The sequence below is a fragment of the Capra hircus genome, chromosome 8, assembly GCF_001704415.2.
Source record: "Capra hircus breed San Clemente chromosome 8, ASM170441v1, whole genome shotgun sequence".
Taxonomy (NCBI): Eukaryota; Metazoa; Chordata; class Mammalia; order Artiodactyla; family Bovidae; genus Capra; species Capra hircus.
This window is the reverse complement of record NC_030815.1, coordinates 44868894-44887685: the sequence shown is the minus strand read 5'-3', so window position 1 is coordinate 44887685 and position 18792 is coordinate 44868894. Positions and strand designations below refer to the sequence as shown.

General features: G+C 38.3%; 1 protein-coding gene across 2 annotated transcripts in view; it reads right to left on the bottom strand.

The window, feature by feature from the left end:
- Positions 1 to 18792, bottom strand: part of PIP5K1B (phosphatidylinositol-4-phosphate 5-kinase type 1 beta) — a 359464-nt gene that overhangs the window by 100144 nt on the left and 240528 nt on the right. For both annotated transcript variants that reach the window (XM_005683717.3, XM_018052047.1), the window contains exons 8-11: positions 17268 to 17479; positions 15833 to 15916; positions 15661 to 15709; positions 12321 to 12405 (exon numbers count right to left, since the gene is read on the bottom strand). In XM_005683717.3, the coding sequence (XP_005683774.1) occupies positions 12321 to 12405; positions 15661 to 15709; positions 15833 to 15916; positions 17268 to 17479 (430 nt within the window). The remainder of the gene's footprint in view (positions 1 to 12320; positions 12406 to 15660; positions 15710 to 15832; positions 15917 to 17267; positions 17480 to 18792) is intronic.

The window sequence follows — 18792 nt, the reverse complement described above, 5'->3', positions numbered from 1 at the left end:
TTTGGAGGTTTGCATGTAGGGGTAACCTGACAGCTGATGCATTAGACTGATTGTGTTTGGCCTTGGGAATCTCAGAGCTTAGATTATACAGCTCATCAGGGGCTTTCCCATCGGCAGCTTGCAAGAATTTAGCTGGAGAAGGGCTCTGGGACACACAAATGAGGAAAGCATAGAGGGCAATCTCTCCACTTAAAGAGAAGGGGAGGTTTATGTGTCCTATGAGTAGTATTATAATGATAATAACATAATTATAATCAATAACATGTGTAGAGGGCTTGAGAGTTTGGAAGCCAACACTAACATTCCTCATCTCAAATTATCCAGATGGTCATGTGAGGGAGGTAAGCCCTTTTATGGGTCTAGAAACTGAGAGTAGAAAAGTTGTGACCTGCTCAAGGTCACAGAGCTAGAAAGCATGAAACCCCAGGTGTCTTTCTTTGAAGTTGTTTAATTGGTGGCTCACTTCCTAGCTCTTTGGCATTCTATCTTCTGATTAAAGTGAGGGGTGGGAAAGATGAAACTAGAGTTTGTTTTTCTTTGAGGAGGAAGATTTTGAACGTTTAAAGACTGATTGAAGTGGATTTTAATGGTAAATAAGTGGAACAAGTAAGTCACATTTTTTAAAACTCATCATCCCATCAAAACAGTGGTCACACTTGCTTGAAGTAATTATCCATATGCTGGCTTTTGCTTTAACATTCTATCTGCTAACTTTTGAAAACCTTCAACTCTCATCTTTCAATATAGTAGAGTTGACTCTTGAACAACACAGGTTTGAATTCAATACTAAATACAACAGTTTCACATAATCTGGGGTTGGTTAAATCATCAGATGCTGAGGAAGCACACAGAAGGATGGCCGACTAAGTTACGCAGGAATTTTTAATCATGCAGGGGGTTGGTGCTCTTAGCCACTCCCCCCATTGATATTCAAGGGTCAACTGTATTTTAAAATTTCTAAGTCAGAAGATCTCAGTGTGGTTCAGGGACTGCTAGGAACCCCTGAAATTCTCTTAGAAGGTCTGTGATGCTAAAATAATTTTCCTAATAATATCAATAAGTTGTTTATCTTTCTCACTCCTATTCTCTCCCGAGTTTTCTATATGACCTGTGCTTATAATCACAGATTGAATTCAGAAGCAGACATGAGAATCTAGATGTCTTCTATTAAGCTAGAATTAGGGATTTTAAAAAATATAAAATCATGCCACTTTTCTCATACAATTATTTATTTTGGAAAATACTTTTTTGTTAATATTGACTTATGTTGACATGCAGTTTTTTGCTTTTATCTTATAAGAACTAATGAATATTTAAAATTTCCCTCAATTTGAAATTCTAATAGGTTAAATATAGATATTAAGAGATATAATGACATGAATAAAGGATCTTTGGGGTCCTAAGTCATTTTTAATAATGCAGTGTGGCCCTGAGACCAAAAGATTTGAGACTTGCATCATTCTAGGCCAATGCTCATTTCCTAAACTGAGGAAGAGCTAGGATCAGAAGAAAGCTGGCAGTGACATGGAAGGGTGAATGAGGGGAAGATGCTCAGAGAATGGTCTGTACTTGTGACATATAATGGACCAAAGGCCAAGAGCCCCAGTAAAGAAATAACTCTTGGTTCATTATCAGCATACATGCAATGTGGAGCAGAAAAGACCCCAAACAATTCCTGCAAGGGCCACACAGCACCTAAAGAAAGCCTTTACTTTTGTCATAAATGGTGACTCTTCCTTAAAGGAATTATCTGAGACTCTCTCAGTGGATAAGGACTTGAATCTTGCAGAAACTGAATACCTCAGGGACTCGTTTTGATGAGAGAATCTCAAAGGATGGTTTCGGCTGGTTACTTTCTTTTGTGCCACAGAAACTCCTGAATTTGTCTTTAGCTCACTCATCTGCCACCCCTGAAACTCTTCTGTTCATTCCTATCCCTGGGCCTTTGTACATGCTGCTCCTCCTACATGAGATGTCTTTCTTGCCTCTAACTTGAAATGCTGGCTTGCATTTTAGGGCTTAAATATTCTTTTCATTGTGAAGTTCTTTTGGGGAAGATCAATTTTATTTCTGTGTACCTACAGTAAGTAGCCTGTGCAAAAGCTCGACTAACAGCTGCTTTATTATATTATAAATCTGTTTCATGTTCCAATCCCTGACCCAAAACAGGCTATGAAATTACCAAGGGAATTGATTTTTTTCAAAAAAGCTTTCTATATTATTAATGTTTAGCATAGTGCTAGGTGCATAATATGTGCTCAAATGTTGCTTGAATGAATTAACTATTCCAAAATTTTATGACAGTTGATTTTTAACTAATTAATGTATTATTCTACTCCTTTCAGAAAACTTAAGTTTTAGTACTTTAGACACATTATCGGGGTAGAGAATTTCATTGAGGTTTCAACATTACAGGGACTAATATTTCCAAAAAGTATTATTGGATTTTGCAAACATTATTACATTGACAGCAGGACTCAATTCTGGGGTGGGATAAGTGGATTTAAGAAGATTTAAAAATTTGATTAAAAAAAATAAACCTGAAGACCAGGTACTGTTTTCTTGAGGTTAGGGGTAGGGAGGGGAAGTTTTCACCTACAAAGGAAGTATGCCCGTAGGAACTAAGAGCTTTAACTTAATCATAGTTAATAAAAGATGTGGAAGTTGCATTTTAAAGTGTCAACATTACTAATTAAATTGTGACCCTAAGTACTTTAAATTAAATTCCATTCATTCATTCAATCATTCATCAAATAATCATTACCTACAATGTGCCAGGAAATGTGCTAGGGTCTGGGAAAATATATGAGAACCAAACATGGTCCCCACTTTTCAGGAACACAAAGTCAAGTGGGGAAATAGGACAACAGCTCGCTATGGCAAAGTATAGTTAAGTTCTATGAAAGAAGCATTGTCTGAGCTGAGAAGTGAAGGAAGACCAGGAAAGGATGGAGACTGTTATAGGCAAAGGGACAATGGCTGTACAGATGTATAGGCAGCCTTGAATGTAGGGGTAACTGTAGGGTGCTCAAAGCTGCTGGAGCCTAGAGGATAGAGTAGAGCATGGAATGTGGGAGGGAAATCACAGGGGAGGGAAAGAGAGGCTGCCTCACACTGGACTCAGAGCAGAGTTAAGGATTTTGCATACTAGGTAATACAAGTCAACTCTTCACATGAGGTGGCAAAAGTATTGGAGTTTCAGCTTCAACATCATTGCTTCCAAAGAAATCCCAGGGTTGATCTCCTTCAGAATGGACTGGTTGGATCTCCCTGATGATCCAAATACTAGGTAATTGAAGTTCTTAACAAGAAAAAAACTTCTGAAACTTGAGAGGGTTTTCTTTTTAAGCATGGAAATCAGCAAGAGGCGATTAAATTGATCCCTGTAGCTGGGGTGGGGTGTCACTGGATTGGATGGGTTATATCCATACAGTGGAATATTATTCAGCAGTACAAAGTAAAGTGCCACAAAAGGCAGAGGAACCAGAGATCAAACTACCAACATCCGCTGGATCATCGAAAAAGCAAGAGAGTTCCAGAAAAAACATCTATTTCTGCTTTATTGACTATACCAAAGCCTTTGACTGTGTGGATCACAATAAACTGTGGAAAATTCTCAAAGAGATGAGAATACCAGACCACCTGACCTGCCTCTTGAGAAACCTATATGCAGGTCAGGAAGGAACAGTTAGAACTGGACATGAAACAACAGACTGGTTCCAAATAGGAAAAGGAGTACGTCAAGGCTGTATATTATCACCCTGCTTATTTAACTTATATGCAGAGTACATCATGAGAAACGCTGGGCTGGAAGAAGCACAAGCTGGAATCAAGATTGCCAGGAGAAATATCAATAACCTCAGATATGCAGACGACGCCACCTTTATGGCAGAAAGTGAAGAGGAACTAAAAAGCCTCTTGATGAAAGTGAAAGAGAAGAGTGAAAAAGTTGGCTTAAAGCTCAACATTCAGAAAATGAAGATCATGGCATCTGGTCCCATCACTTCATGGGAAATAGATGGGGAAACAGTGTCAGACTTTATTTTGGGGGGCTCCAAAATCACTGCAGATGGTGACTGCAGCCATGAAATTAAAAGACGCTTACTCCTTGGAAGGAAAGTTATGACCAACCTAGATAGCATATTAAAAGGCAGAGACATTACTTTGCCAACAAAGGGCCGTCTAGTCAAGGCTATGGTTTTTCCAGTGGTCATGTATGGATGTGAGAGTTGGACTGTGAAGAAAGCTGAGTGCTGAAGAATTGATGCTTTTGAACTGTGGTGTTGGAGAAGACTCTTGAGAGTCCCTTGGACTGCAAGGAGATCCAACCAGTCCATTCTGAAGGAGATCAACCCTGGGATTTCTTTGGAAGGAAATGATGTTGAAGCTGAAACTCCAATACTTTGGCCACCTCATGCAAAGAGTTGACTTATTGGAAAAGACTCTGATGCTGGGAGGGATTGAGGGCAGGAGGAGAAGGGGACGGCCGAGGATGAGATGGCTGGATGGCATCACTGACTTGATGGACATGAGTTTGAATGAACTCTAGGAGTTGGTGATGGACAGGGAGGACTGGTGTGCTGCGATTCATGGGGTTGCAAAAAGTCGGACACTACTGAGCGACTGAACTGAACTGAACAAGGTGACTATGACTGGAGCTAAGAAGGCAATGTGAGGGCCACAACTTTATGCAAAAACAAACAAACCAAAACAAACCCAAACCATAAGAAACATGGTTAAAACAGGAAAGGCACTGTGGAAGAAGCGATGGACACTTGCTATTTCTAGGTACAACTAGGTATTGGTGAGCGACTGGAAGTCAGTGGCCTTTACAAAGCTTGATGCCAACATGTCTGGTCTGGATAACTGAGTAAATTGTGGTGGCCTTCAGTGACATGTGGACTTGGGATGTGTGGCACATTCTTGAGCAACCTGGGGGCAATCCAGAAATTAGTCCTAATTTGTGGACAACTGATTTTCAACAAGAAAACCAAGATAATCCAATGGGGGAAAGAACAGGCTAATAAATGATGCTAGGACAACTGGATATCCATATGCAAAAGAATGAAGCTAGACCCTACCTCACACTATCTAGTATAAATTAAATCAATATCTGTAAATAATATATCTGCTAACAGAAACTTCTGTCAAGATTATATAAAGAACCCTCTATAACTCAACAATAAAAAGACGAATAACTAAAAATAGGCAAAGTTTGAATAGAGATTTCTCCAAGGAAGATATAAGTAAGTCAATAAGCACAAAAAAAGATGTTAAACATCATTAGTCATTAGAAAAATACAAATCAAAACCACTACTTTATATTCACTAGGATGTCTAAAATAAAAAAGACAGTAACAAACATTGGTGAGGATGTGGAAAACTGGATCTCTCATACATTGCTAGTGAGACTGCAAAATTGTGTAGCTGCTTTAGAAAAGAGTTTGGCAGTCCGTCAAAATGTTAAATAGAATTATCATCTGACCTACCAATTCCACTCCTAAAAGGTGAAAACTTATGTCCACAGAAATCTTGTGTATGAATTTTCATAGCAGCATAATAGCCAAAAATGTAAACAACACAAAATCTATCAACCAGTGAATCAATAAACAAAATGTATTTTTTCCATACAATGGAATATTATTCAGCAATAAAAAAGTAAAGTACTATAAGATGACTAAACTTTGAAAACATCATGTTAAGTGAAAAAACCAAACACAAAAGGCCACATATTGGATACTTCCATCTATATGACATATCCATAATAGGCAAATCCAGGGAGAGAGAAAATAAATGAGTAGTTGCCAGGGGCTAGGAAGAGGAAGGAATGAAAAGTAACTGCTAATGGGTATGTAGGTTTCTTTTAGAGGTAATGAAAATCTTCTAAAATTAGATAGTGGTAATATTTACACAACTTTGTGAATATATTAAGAATCACCAAATCACATACTTTGGAAAGGTGAATTTCCCAGTATGTGAATTATATCTGAATAAAGATGTTGTAAAATGTAGAGAAAAATGAGAAAAAAAATAGATCCGACCACCTGAGGAGTAAAAGACCTGTAATATTAAAAATATGATAAACTATACAAATTAGAAAGAGTCACAACTCACACCATATGTCATGGAACTGAGGATGCCACTGACTATACTATGAATTTATACACTGTTAAGAAAGCAAAAGCTCTGAAGATGGGGAATCTCATGAAGGAGACTCACTGAAGCTGGGGTCCCAAGGACTATCTCCTCCATAAATCTACCAGGGGCCACAAAGAAATGCATATTTTTAACCACAGCAGAGGGTGAAGAGAGGCAGAAAATCTGAACCACAAGTTGGTGTTCAGACAGGATTTTCAGGCTGAATAAATACTATGTTATGCTCTATCTTAGGCAGAAAAGACAAAGAATTTAATTTGTAGTGGTCTCAGTTTTAGACCAATTTTAAGATACCACTGAGATAGTCAAATGTGAAATAAAAGTTTTTCTTAGAATGAAATAAGGTTTAGAAAAAGGGACTGATATATTTAGTATGTAGAGTTCACACAAATCACTTGGATAAATAGTAAACACTAATATAAATGAGCAAATATTTCGAAGCTCAATTCTCAAAGGAACTAAAATGGTTAATAAACATGAATAATGGTTGAACTTTACCAGTACTTAAGACAGGCAAAATAAAACAATCAGATAACATTTTTCCTTATCAAAGTAGCATAATTAAAAAAGAATAATTCTGGCTAAAGGCTAGAAGAATATAGGCACTTGTGGAAGTCTAGAATGGCATAATCATTCTGTGCAATAATGTGCATTTTAAACACTCGGTACTTCTCTTGGAATCTATCCTAGAGAAATAATCATAAGCTTGGAAACAATATTTATCTAAAATGATGCTCATAAAAATACTAATTAGAAAAGGGAGAAATAATGTAAATGTCCAATAATGACAGAATCATTAAATAGATTATGGCATACCCATATAATTTCAATGTTGTTTCACAATTTTAAACAGCTTCTTTGTTTAATATACAATGATATGGGAAAATTACTCATGTAAAAAACAGAGGACACAGACATAAAACTGTACACCACTGTGCTACTATTTTTATATAAATACACAAAGTACAGAAATAAAGATGGGTAGGAAGTATGTCAAAATATTAGTGTGGAGGATCTTAACAGACATTTTTTCAAAGATGACATACAGCTGCCAACCAGAACGGCTATTATCAGAAAGACAGCAAGTAACAAGTTTTGGTGAAGATACGGAAAGAAGGGAACACTTAGGTACTGTTGGTGGGAAGGTAAAATGATCAGCCACTATGGAAAACAGTACGGGGATTCCTCAAAAAGTTAAAAATAGAACTATCATATGATCTAGCAGTCCCCACTTCTGGGTATGTATCTGATGAAATGAAATCACCATCTCAAAGAGAGATCTGCATTTCCACTGTATGTGAGGCATTATTCCCAATAGCCAAGACATGGAAACAACCCAAATGTCCACTGACAGATGAATGGATAAGAAAACTGACACATATACGAATATTATTCACTGTTAAAAATTAGGAAATCGTGTCACTTGTGACAATATAGATGGACCATGACAGTGTTATGTTAAGTGAAATAAGCCAGAAAGAGAAAGACAAATACTGTATGAGCTCATTTACATGTGCTAAAGAAGCTGAATTCATAGACACAGAGAGTAGAAGAATTGTTACTTGGGGCTGACAGATGGGTGAAATGGGGATATATTGGTCAAAGAGCACCAACTTGCATTTTGTAAGATGAATAAGTCTTAGAAATCTAATATACAGCTGGGTGACTACAGTTAAGAATTCTGTCAGCAAAAAAGACACAGATGTGTATAACGGATTTTTGAACTCAGAGGGAGACGGAGAGGGTGGGATGATTTGGGAGAATGGCATTGTAACATGTATACTATCATGTAAGAATCGAACCACCAGTCTATGTCCGACGCAGGATACAGCATGCTTGGGGCTGGTGCACGGGGATGACCCAGAGAGATGTTATGGGGAGGGAGGTGGGAGGGGGGTTCATGTTTGGGAACGCATGTACACCCATGGTGGATTCATGTCAATGTATGGCAAAACCAATACAGTATTGTAAAATAAAATAAAGTAAAAATAAATAAATAAATAAAATAATAAAAAAAAGAATTCTGTCTTATCCACTGGAGAGTTGCTAAGAGGGTAGGTCTTAAATATTTTCATGATACACATACACAATCACAATTGGTAATTATATAGGATGGTGAAGGTACAAAGTAACCTGTGATAATCATTTTGCAATATATATATGTATCATATCATCACATTTTATACCTTAAATTTACATAATGCTATACATAACGTTATGGGAAAATGCTATATGTAACATGTAAATGTTATATGTAACATCGTCACATCATTACACCTTAAACTTAACATTATGTGAATGCTATATGTAACATTAGGGGGGGAAAGCCTTAAAAAAGAAAGTGCTGGGTCATAAGGTAGTTCTATTTGCAATTTTTTAAGGAATCTCCAGACTGTTCTCCATAGTGGCTGTACTAGTTTGCATTCCCACCAACAGTGTAGGAGGGTTCCCTTTTCTCCACACCCTCTCCAGCATTTATTGCTTGCAGATTTTTGGATCGCAGCCATTCTGACTGGTGTGAAGTGGTACCTCATTGTGGTTTTGATTTGCATTTCTCTAATAATGAGTGATGTTGAGCATCTTTTCATGTGTTTGTTAGCCATCTGTATGTCTTCTTTGGAGAAATGTCTATTCAGTTCTTTGGCCCATTTTTTGATTGGGTCGTTTATTTTTCTGGAATTGAGCTGCATAAGTTGCTTGTATATTTTTGAGATTAGTTGTTTGTCAGTTGCTTCATTTGCTATTATTTTCTCCCATTCAGAAGGGTGTCTTTTCACCTTGCTTATATTTTCCTTTGTTGTGCAGAAGCTTTTAATTTGAATTAGATCCCATTTGTTTATTTTTGCTTTTATTTCCAGAATTCTGGGAGGTGGATCATAGAGGATCCTGCTGTGATTTATGTCTGAGAGTGTTTTGCCTATGTTCTCCTCTAGGAGTTTTATAGTTTCTAATCTTACATTTAGATCTTTAATCCATTTTGAGTTTATTTTTGTGTGTGGTGTTAGAAAGTGATCTAGTTTCATTCTTTTACAAGCGGTTGACCAGTTTTCCGCATACACACTGAGGAAACCAGAATTGAAAGAGACACATGTACCCCAATGTTCATCGCAGCACTGTTTATAATAGCCAGGACATGGAAACAACCTAGATGTCCATCAGCAGATGAATGGATAAGAAAGCTGTGGTACATATACACAATGGAGTATTACTCAGCCGTTAAAAAGAATTCATTTGAATCAGTTCTGATGAGATGGATGAAACTGGAGCCAATTATACAGAGTGAAGTAAGCCAGAAAGAAAAACACCAATACAGTATACTAACACATATATATGGAATTTAGGAAGATGGCAATGACGACCCTGTAGGCAAGACAGGAAAAAAAGACACAGATGTGTATAACGGACCTTTGGACTCAGAGGGAGAGGGAGAGGGTGGGATGATTTGGGCGAATGGGAATTCGGACATGTATACTGTCATGTAAGAATTGAATCGCCAGTCCATGTCTGACGTAGGGTGCAGCATGCTTGGGGCTGGTACATGGGGATGACCCAGAGAGATGTTGTGGGGAGGGAGGTGGGAGGGGGGTTCATGTTTGGGAACGCATGTAAGAATTAAAGATTTTAAAATTAAAAAAATAAAAAAAAAATTAAAAAAAAAAAGAAAGTGCTTCACTTTCATTAACAAAAAACTCCAACAAATATTATTTTAAAAATCTGTCTTATCCATTCATCTGCTGATGGACATCTAGGTTGTTTCCATGTCCTGGCTATTATAAACAGTGCTGCAATGAACATTGGGGTACATGTGTCTCTTTCAATTCTGGTTTCCTCGGTATGTATGCCCAGCAGTGGGATTGGCAAAACCAATACAGTATTGTAAAGTAAAATAAAGTAAAAATTAAATTTAAAAAATCTGTCTTATATAAATATAAAATACAAATTTTCCACTTTTTCAGCTTTTTGTGTATGGCTAAATTGTTATGGGGCTTCCCTTGTAGCTCAGCTGGCAAAGAATCCGCCTGCAATGAGGGAGACCTGGATTCAATCCTTGGGTTGGGAAGATCTCCTGGAGAAGGGAATGGCTACCCACTCCAGTATTCTGGTCTGGAGAATTCCATGCATTGTATAGTCCATGGAGTCGCAAACAGTCAGACATGACTGAGTGACTTTCACTTTAAATTGTTACGAAACTGAACCTCGAAATACCTAAATGATAACATAAGGAAAAATATTTTTTTCTTTTAATATAGTTAAAAACATTTCTACATAAATTATACACACCTGTTGTAGAAAATTTAATAAATATTCATGTAAAGAAATAGAAAATACCACACAACCTCAGGGGTCAGAATAACCATTGTTAACTATGGGTTTAGTCTGCTCTTCCTTTTTTAATTCCTTATGGTTTAAAGTTAGGGTACTGATTTGTGATCTTTCTTCTTTTTGAACATAGGCATTTATAGCTATATATTTCCCTCCCAGCACTGACTTTGCAGCATCCTGTAAGTTTTTGGAAAGTGAAAAAGCTGGCTTAAAACTCAACATTCAAAAACACTAAGATTATGGCATCCAGTCCCATCATTTCATGGCAAATAGATGGGGAAATAATGGAAACAGCACAGAGTTGATTTTCTTGGGCTCCAAACCCACTGCAGATGGTGACTGCAGCCATGAAATTAAAAGACGCTCCTTGGAAGAAAAGCCATGACGCGTGTACACCCGTGGTGGATTCATGCTGATGTGTGGTAAAACCAATGCAATATTGTAAAGTTAATAATAATAATAATTTTAAAAAAGACAAAAAAGAAAAGCCATGACAAACCTAGACACCATATTAAAAAGCAGAGACATTACTTTGCCAACAAAGGTCTGTCTGGTCAAAGCTATGGTTTTTCCAATAGTCATGTGTGGATGTGAGAGCTGGACTATAAAGAAAGCTGAGGACTGAAGAATTGATGCTTTTGAACTGTGGTGTTGGAGAAGACTCTTGAGAGTTCCTTGGACTGCAAGGAGATCCAGCCAGTCCATCCTAAAGGAAATCAGTCCTGAATATTCATTGGAAGGACTGATGCTGATGCTGAAACTCCAAAACCTTGGCCACCTGATGTGAAGAACTCAATCACTGGAAAAGACCCTGATGCTGGGAAAGATTGAGGGCAGGAGGAGAAGGGGATGACAGAGGATGAGATGGTTGGATGGCATCACCGACTCAATGGACATGAGTTTGAGTAAGCTCCAGGAGTTGGTGATGGACAGGGAAGGCTGGCGTGCTGCAGTCCATGGGGTTGCACAGAGTCAGACATGACTGAGCAACTGAACTGATAATTTTTTGGAATGTGTATTTTCATTTCCATTTAACTTTTTTCTAATTTCTCTGTACTTTTTTCTTTGACCTATTGGTAGCTGTTTAATTTTCATACATTTCTGAATATGTGAGCATGTGTTTTCACATATTTGTGAATTTTCTAGTTTTTGCTCTTTATTTATTCTGTTGTGATCAGAAAAGACATTTTGCATGACTTCAATCTTTTAAAATCTATTGAAATATATTTTGAGGACTCACATATGGTCTATTCTGGAGAATATGCCATGGACCAACTACATTTTTATATGCCCCACTAGAATTTTGTTGTCCATTTAGGTATGCAGGCCAATAACTATATACATGTGAATGAAGCTATACGGACTAAATGTGCTTTTAATATATCATTTTTGTTTCATATTATCCCATTATTTAATTATATCATAATGTATTTAGCCAATATATTATATGGTTTAATATTTTTTTCCAGCACAAAATTGTACTCTAATGATTATGGCATCAATGTCCATGGGGTCTCTGAGGGTCAGACACGACTGAGTGACTTCACTTTCACTTTTCACTTTCATGCATTGGAGAAGGAAATGGCAACCCACTCCAGTGTTCTTGCCTGGAGAATCCCAGGGACAGGGGAGCCTGGTCGGCTGCCGTCTATGGGGTCGCACAGAGTCGGACACAACTAAAGTGACTTAGCAGCAGTAGCAGCAAGATACTTAACTATAATTACTGATTGCTGCTTTGGGGAGATAAATAGTTCAAACTCTTTCAATAAAAATCTTACAAAGTGAAGCCAGTCAGTAAGTGCTAAAGGTAAAAAAAAAAAAGAAATTCATAAAAATCTTACCTTGAATTTTCTTGAAAACTCTGGAATTCATAAATTTTAGAAATCTATCTGCATAAAAGCTGGGTCTATGAACCGAAACAGTGTCCTGAAAAGATAAATCAAGTACAACAGGTTTACCTCTCACACAGTTTGTTTTGAGCCAGAAGAAAGCTCTATGCAACTGGCTGGCTGTTAGCCAATGTCCTTAACCGGAAGGTGTGGATGTTAGGAGCCAGACATGAGTGATGCCTGTGGGCTGTGTGCACAGGAGCTGGGCTGGGGCAAAAAGCACAAGGACCAATCTGAGTAAAGACTCCAGATACTCATGGTGAAACAGATTATGAAGAGCGGCAGGGCTGAGATAGCAAAGACTCTGCTTTATAAACCCAAACAGCTAATCCTTGATCTACTGTCCACCATGAGGGGCTTTTAAATTCTGTTTTTTAACATAAGGCAACCAGTGCCTCAAGTGTCATCTGGAACAAAGACATAATCACTTTCAGTCAGAACAAAACCGGGACAAGCAAAATAACCCTAAAGTAAGGTTGAGAGAGAGAGCAAGAAAGAGTTTGCTGGTTTCACTTTCCAGTAATAAGGTATGTAAACACCATGAAGATTCCTAGGAGACAAGGCTGACTGATGATCCCTGTTATGTTCAATTAGCTACTAATTAGATACAGCTGAATTGAATTAAATCATTAGCTCAATTCTCTCATGCTTGGTAGGATTCTTTAGGACTGAGGGGGCATTTTATCACAAGTCCAGGAAAGAAGACAGATGAAGGAGCTAATTCCATATATTTATTCAGCAGTCATTTATTTGCTATCTAAGATAGACATTCCTAAAAATAGTAAATTTGGTAATTTAGTGTTCCATTTTGATTTGAGGTTCATGGATTCCAAAAGGGAAACTTCTTAAACTTTATATCTAGATAATATCGTCTGCAGTGGGTTTGGAAGAAAAAATACACATTGGACCAGAATCCAGAGACCCAGTTCTCGTGTTAGCTCTAATTTCAATTTTAAAGAGCTCTGTGATCCTGGGTAAAGACAGTATCTCAGTGCCTCACTCCTTTCATCTGTGAAATTGGGTGTTACATGAAGCATAAGAGAATTCTGTAATCAGTGTTTTATGAAGGACACAGCATGGAGGAATCCTCTGCCAAGTGATAATGTTCTCTAGACTATCAGTGATCCTGCAGATGTGATGGAAAACTTCCCACTGGTCTGACATGCACTTTCCCCAGTGTTCTGTCAGTTTCTGCTGGAAGTGGACATGGATTCACAAGTCAGTCATTTAGAAACACACAGGATGTAAGATTGGAGAAGGCAATGGCACTCCACTCCAGTACTCTTGCCTGGAGAATCCCATGGATGGAGGAGCCTGGTGGGCTGCAGTCCATGGGGTTGCTAGGAGTTGGACCCAACTGAGCGACTTCACTTTCACTTTTCACTTTCACACACTGGAGAAGGAAATGGCAACCCACTCCAGTGTTCTTGCCTGGAGAATCCCGGGGACGGCGGAGCCTGGTGGGCTGCCATCTATCGGGTCACATAGAGTTGGACACGACTGAAGTGACTTAGCAGCAGCAGCAGCAGGATGTAAGATGATTGAGTCAGCCCTTGCCTTCTAAGAGAGGTTAAACTGTGGCTCTTTTTGGTATGAGGAAGCATTGTTTAAAGGAGAAGACAATTGTAAAAAGACAAAAAAATAAATTCTTAACTATTGCTTATAATTACATAAATATATAATCAGCACAGAGATTTTTTTTTTTCTAAAAAAGGACACTGAAGAACAGAAGACATATTTTATTTCAACAAAGGTATGGGCTCCTTAGAAGTATCCGACAGATAGAGGATACTATTTGGAGCAGAAGTCTCATTTGGTAACAGGGAATTGAAACTATCAATAAACAGGAGGAGAATGAAAGTGAGTATTTACTCTTTCTCCCTTCCATGTTCAAGGCATTATGTAGATGGTACTTTTCTCAGCTAGAAGGAAAAAAAATTAACCTTCCATCTTGGCCTTTTCTTAAAAAATAATCTTTGATTTAAATAAGAAGCCTAAGTTTGATTCTCAGAAACAAACTTGTGAACCTGTTGTTTAAAAGAGCATTTTGACAAAGGTCACTTCCATAGCCTGTGGACAAAATGCAGATCTGACATGCTGAGAGGTTATTACCAGTCTTCCACAGAACTGAGACAGCAAGTATTCTTTTCCAGGAATGGAGAAGAATAGCATCTATAATTTATCTTTTTTCAAAGGAAAGCATCTGCTAACATCTTAAAAAAAAATATGTGAGCAAATCTTTGACCAATACAATCTTTGGAAGTGTCACTCTGAGTTATTAACTAAGTGAGGCTGAGGCCATAAATGTTCTGTCAAGCGGCAGGAAGTTCAAATTTAACTCTAGATAGGAAGGGGTGTGTGTGTGTGTGTGTGTGTGTGTGTGTGTGTGTGTGTGTGTAATGGGTGCAAAACACATTCTCATATCAGTTAACCTTTGTTATATTTAAATCCAACACAATTTAAAAGTGTTCCCTTCCCATGTCGTTATTATGTGTTATGCATTGTGTTGAACACCAAAGGGCATTATTTAACTTAACCCTCCAGTCAGCCTATGAGGCAGGTAGTGTAGTAGTGTATGGACTAAGTTGTGTCAGACACTTTGTGACCCCATGGACTGGAGTCCTGTGTCTGTGGAATTTTCCAGGCAAGAATACTGTAGTGGGTTGCCATTTCCTCCTCCAGAGGATCTTCCCAACCTAGGGACTGAACCTGCATCTCCTGCTTAGAGGTGAATTTTTTACCACTATGCCACCAGGGAAATATTCTGAGGTACAGGTACTATTACTAGCTTCCTGCCATAAATGGGAAACTACACTAAGAGATGAGAAGCAAGCAATGTGTCTGGGTCACATGGTTAGTAACATGGTTTAAATGTAGGGTTCCAGCCTATAGCTGTCTACCATCAAATTCAGGTTCAAACCCCTCTGAAGCTTAGTTTTGGGAGAACTTCAACTGTCTTACTGGTCTTTCCAGTGCCTATGAAAAGCCTTTTGCTTTTTCTCATCATCTCCTAATTGGGTCCTTTAGATTGCACATCAAAATAAGACATCATTTTGTTTTCCTGGCCTCTACCTGTTTACCCACCTGGATGGCCTCTATTGGAAGAGCCATTCACAGTTATGTTGTCTTTATTCTTAGATTTGAACTGATCTGCTAAGCCTGAGACTCTGAGTTTATAAAGATCTTTGTTTCCTCTCCTTTTCAAGTGACACAGCTTCCTAGACATACACTGAGGTCTCTGAGAAATCAGAAAAATAATCCAGTTTAACAAGGAGCATGATAAATCACTCACCCCATCATAAACAAGAGCTTTCCAGGAATGTTCCAATTTCTTCATTAATCTAAATGTACACATACAGAAAAACAAAAGTAAGAATGTAAAATCAACCCCATTTGGTGAATTCTCAGAACATTTCATTGAATTATTTTGAAATAATAAAAGACTATTTCCCCCAATTTTTTACCTATATGACTGCAGAATGTCGATAATGCCCATAAATAAAAGTAGCTTTTCTCCCTTATGGCTTTTAGCTGGAATGCCTCCCATTCTGTGAACAGAGCAAAAGAGAAATCATTTTATGTGAACAGGCAGTTAAAAATAATTTCTAATAAATAGACTGTAAATGAAAATGGTTAGTCTCTAAAAATCATGGACACTCATCTTCTTCTTTTTTTTTTTTTTTTGGCTTCAGCTAAAGTCTTCCTGGGAATAAAGAAAGATGTACTTCCCGAGAAGGAGAATAATACCACAGTTGTCAGTTCTGAAGAGTTGGATGGGAAGAATTCAATTAAAAAATTATTCTGATTTTAAAACCATGAGCAAGAATTTTAAAAGTATTTCAAAATACTGCCCATCAAAAATGCAACACTTTTATATGTTTACTGTGAAATTTTTAAATAAAATATAGGTGAGCACAAAGGAAAAAAATATATAAAGAATCCATTCCAAGGATGCAAAGATAACTACTATTAACATCTTTCCTTTGTATTTATTCATCTGCATAAGTTATTACTTATGTTTTATAACCTGAATTTTTCACTTGCTAAATGATGAACATTTCTTCATATTCAATGTTAATGTGCTTTTAATGGCTGTGTAGTACTTCAGTATGCTATTGTGTAGTACTGTGCAGTACTTCAGTATGCTGACATAGAATAATTTGTTTAATCAATTATTGGACATTTAGATGGATTTACAAGAAGGATTAAAAATTTTAGTTTGTATGAATTTCCTTCATAAAAGTAAAATATGTCTGGGGTTTAGTCGCCGTTGGAGAAGCTTACAAGACAGGCACTTTATATAGTCAAGGAAAATGGTTTCTTTCTTTCAGTCTTTTCGCTCAGCTAGTACACACACGTGATACAGTCAACCAATTCAATAATTTTCTTTGGTTGTAACTGTTTCTGTTAGTCAATAAGCACTTTGTACATGCAAACTAATGCTGTACATCTGGCTGAAGCAAGTGATCACATCTGTCAGGATGTAGGACGAGGACAACAGAATCCTCTTACATAGATAAAAAGTTCTGAATTGCAGACATCACTTCTAGCAAGTATTTGCTTAAATGCACGCTTATTCAAATTCAAAATATTTCCCCCTTGTTTGTGAAGGATGTTTTGAATATGTAGTAAATAGGAATAAAAACATTTTTAGCCATTGTTAAATTATGGAGCCATTTGAAAAAAGAAACCATGTGAGTGAAAGCATAACGACTCAAAAAATTGCCATTCATCCAGTTATCCGTGGATGAGAGGAAATTAGGCTGTCTTGATCCATTTTAGTACCAGGTAGGAATCTATTCCTAAAGAGCCACCACAAAGGGAATATGACTGCATTTAATTACCCAATGATGTTGGCTGCCATGATCAAGGAGCGTGTGGGCAGATGGCTGCACTTACGTGTCTGGGTTCTCTGTGATGATTCCATCTCCCGATTTCCCTGGACCCTGGATGGATTCCATTGCTGTTGAGTAAAGAACCTTTTGTGTCCCAGGCCGCTTAGCATCAGGTACATTTTGGGAAATTTCCTCTTCTTTTTCTTTGAGGGTATGGTCCAAGATGTGGATTCCCAGCAAAAGGCTATAGTCCATGATCTTGAAGCTTTCCAGCACCTAAGTAAGAAAAAGAACCAGGAGGCCCATCACTCCAATGGCTTATAATTCTCATCTACCCAGGATCACAGAGATACGTAGACAAGCAGCTCCTGCTTCCCTCCCAGGGAGGTGGCTGACAGAGGAAAAATCAAAGTAAAAACATTGGAGGTTATTATTAGGTCAAATGCAGTAACCATTGTCACCATGGTTTCAAGATGATAATTTTACACAAATCTAGAGTAAGTATATCTTTCTTTGGCACTCCATGAATGTTTTACTAAGCATTTATTGAATACTTTCCATGTGTCCAGGTGCTAAGTGGTTCATTTTGATTCAGTCCTCACAAGTCTTTAAGCCAGGTGCTATTATTGTCTCTGTTTCACAGATGAAAAAAATTGAGACACACACAGGAAGTAATTTGCTCAGTATCAGACAGCTCATAAGTGGCACTGCTGGGATCTGAACCCAGGTGGTCAACTCCAGCACCTTAAGTACTAGAGGACAGAAACCAACAATCAATGGTCTCTAAAAACCTGTACTCTCCTGAGCATGAAGACTCAGCTGGAATGGGCTTTTACCTGAATTCTATTATCAAAACTTTCATCTTCCTAAAGTTCAGGGGCCCCCTTTTCAAAGCTTGTCTTTCAAAGTTACCATCAGTGCCCTGCTGCTGCTGCTGCTGCTGCTGCTGCTGCTGCTGCTGCTGCTGCTGCTGCTGCTGCTGCTGCTGCTGCTGCTGCTGCTGCTGCTGCTGCTGCTGCTGCTGCTGCTGCTGCTGCTGCTGCTGCTGCTGCTAAGTCGCTTCAGTCGTGTCCGACTCTGTGCAACCCCATAGACGGCAGCCCACCAGGCTCCCCCGTCCCTGGGATTCTCCAGGCAAGAACACTGGAGTGGGTTGCCATTTCCTTCTCCAATGCATGAAAGTGAAACGTGAAAGTGAAAGTGAAGGCGCTCAGTCGTGTCCGACTCCTAGCGACCCCATGGACTGCAGCCTACCAGGCTTCCCCGCCCATGGGATTTTCCAGGCAAAAGTACTGGAGTGGGTTGCCATTGCCTTCTGCCAGTTCCCTGCAGGAAGTCTTTTTTTAAAAGTATGGTCTCAACAAAGAACAGGACTTACTGTTTAATTATCCACTCAGCAAACAGTGGGGAAGAGAAGGAATTAAAAGTAGCTAGAGGTAGCCAGAAAAAGGAGATGGGGGGAAGAAAGAAAAGAAAATGGAGATGTGGTCGAGACGTGAGGCGGGCAGCAACAGGGCTCTTGAGTATGGGTAAGTCTGATACTCAGGACCCTTCAACTGAGGAAGAGTGTTCAGGGGGAGTTCAGGAAA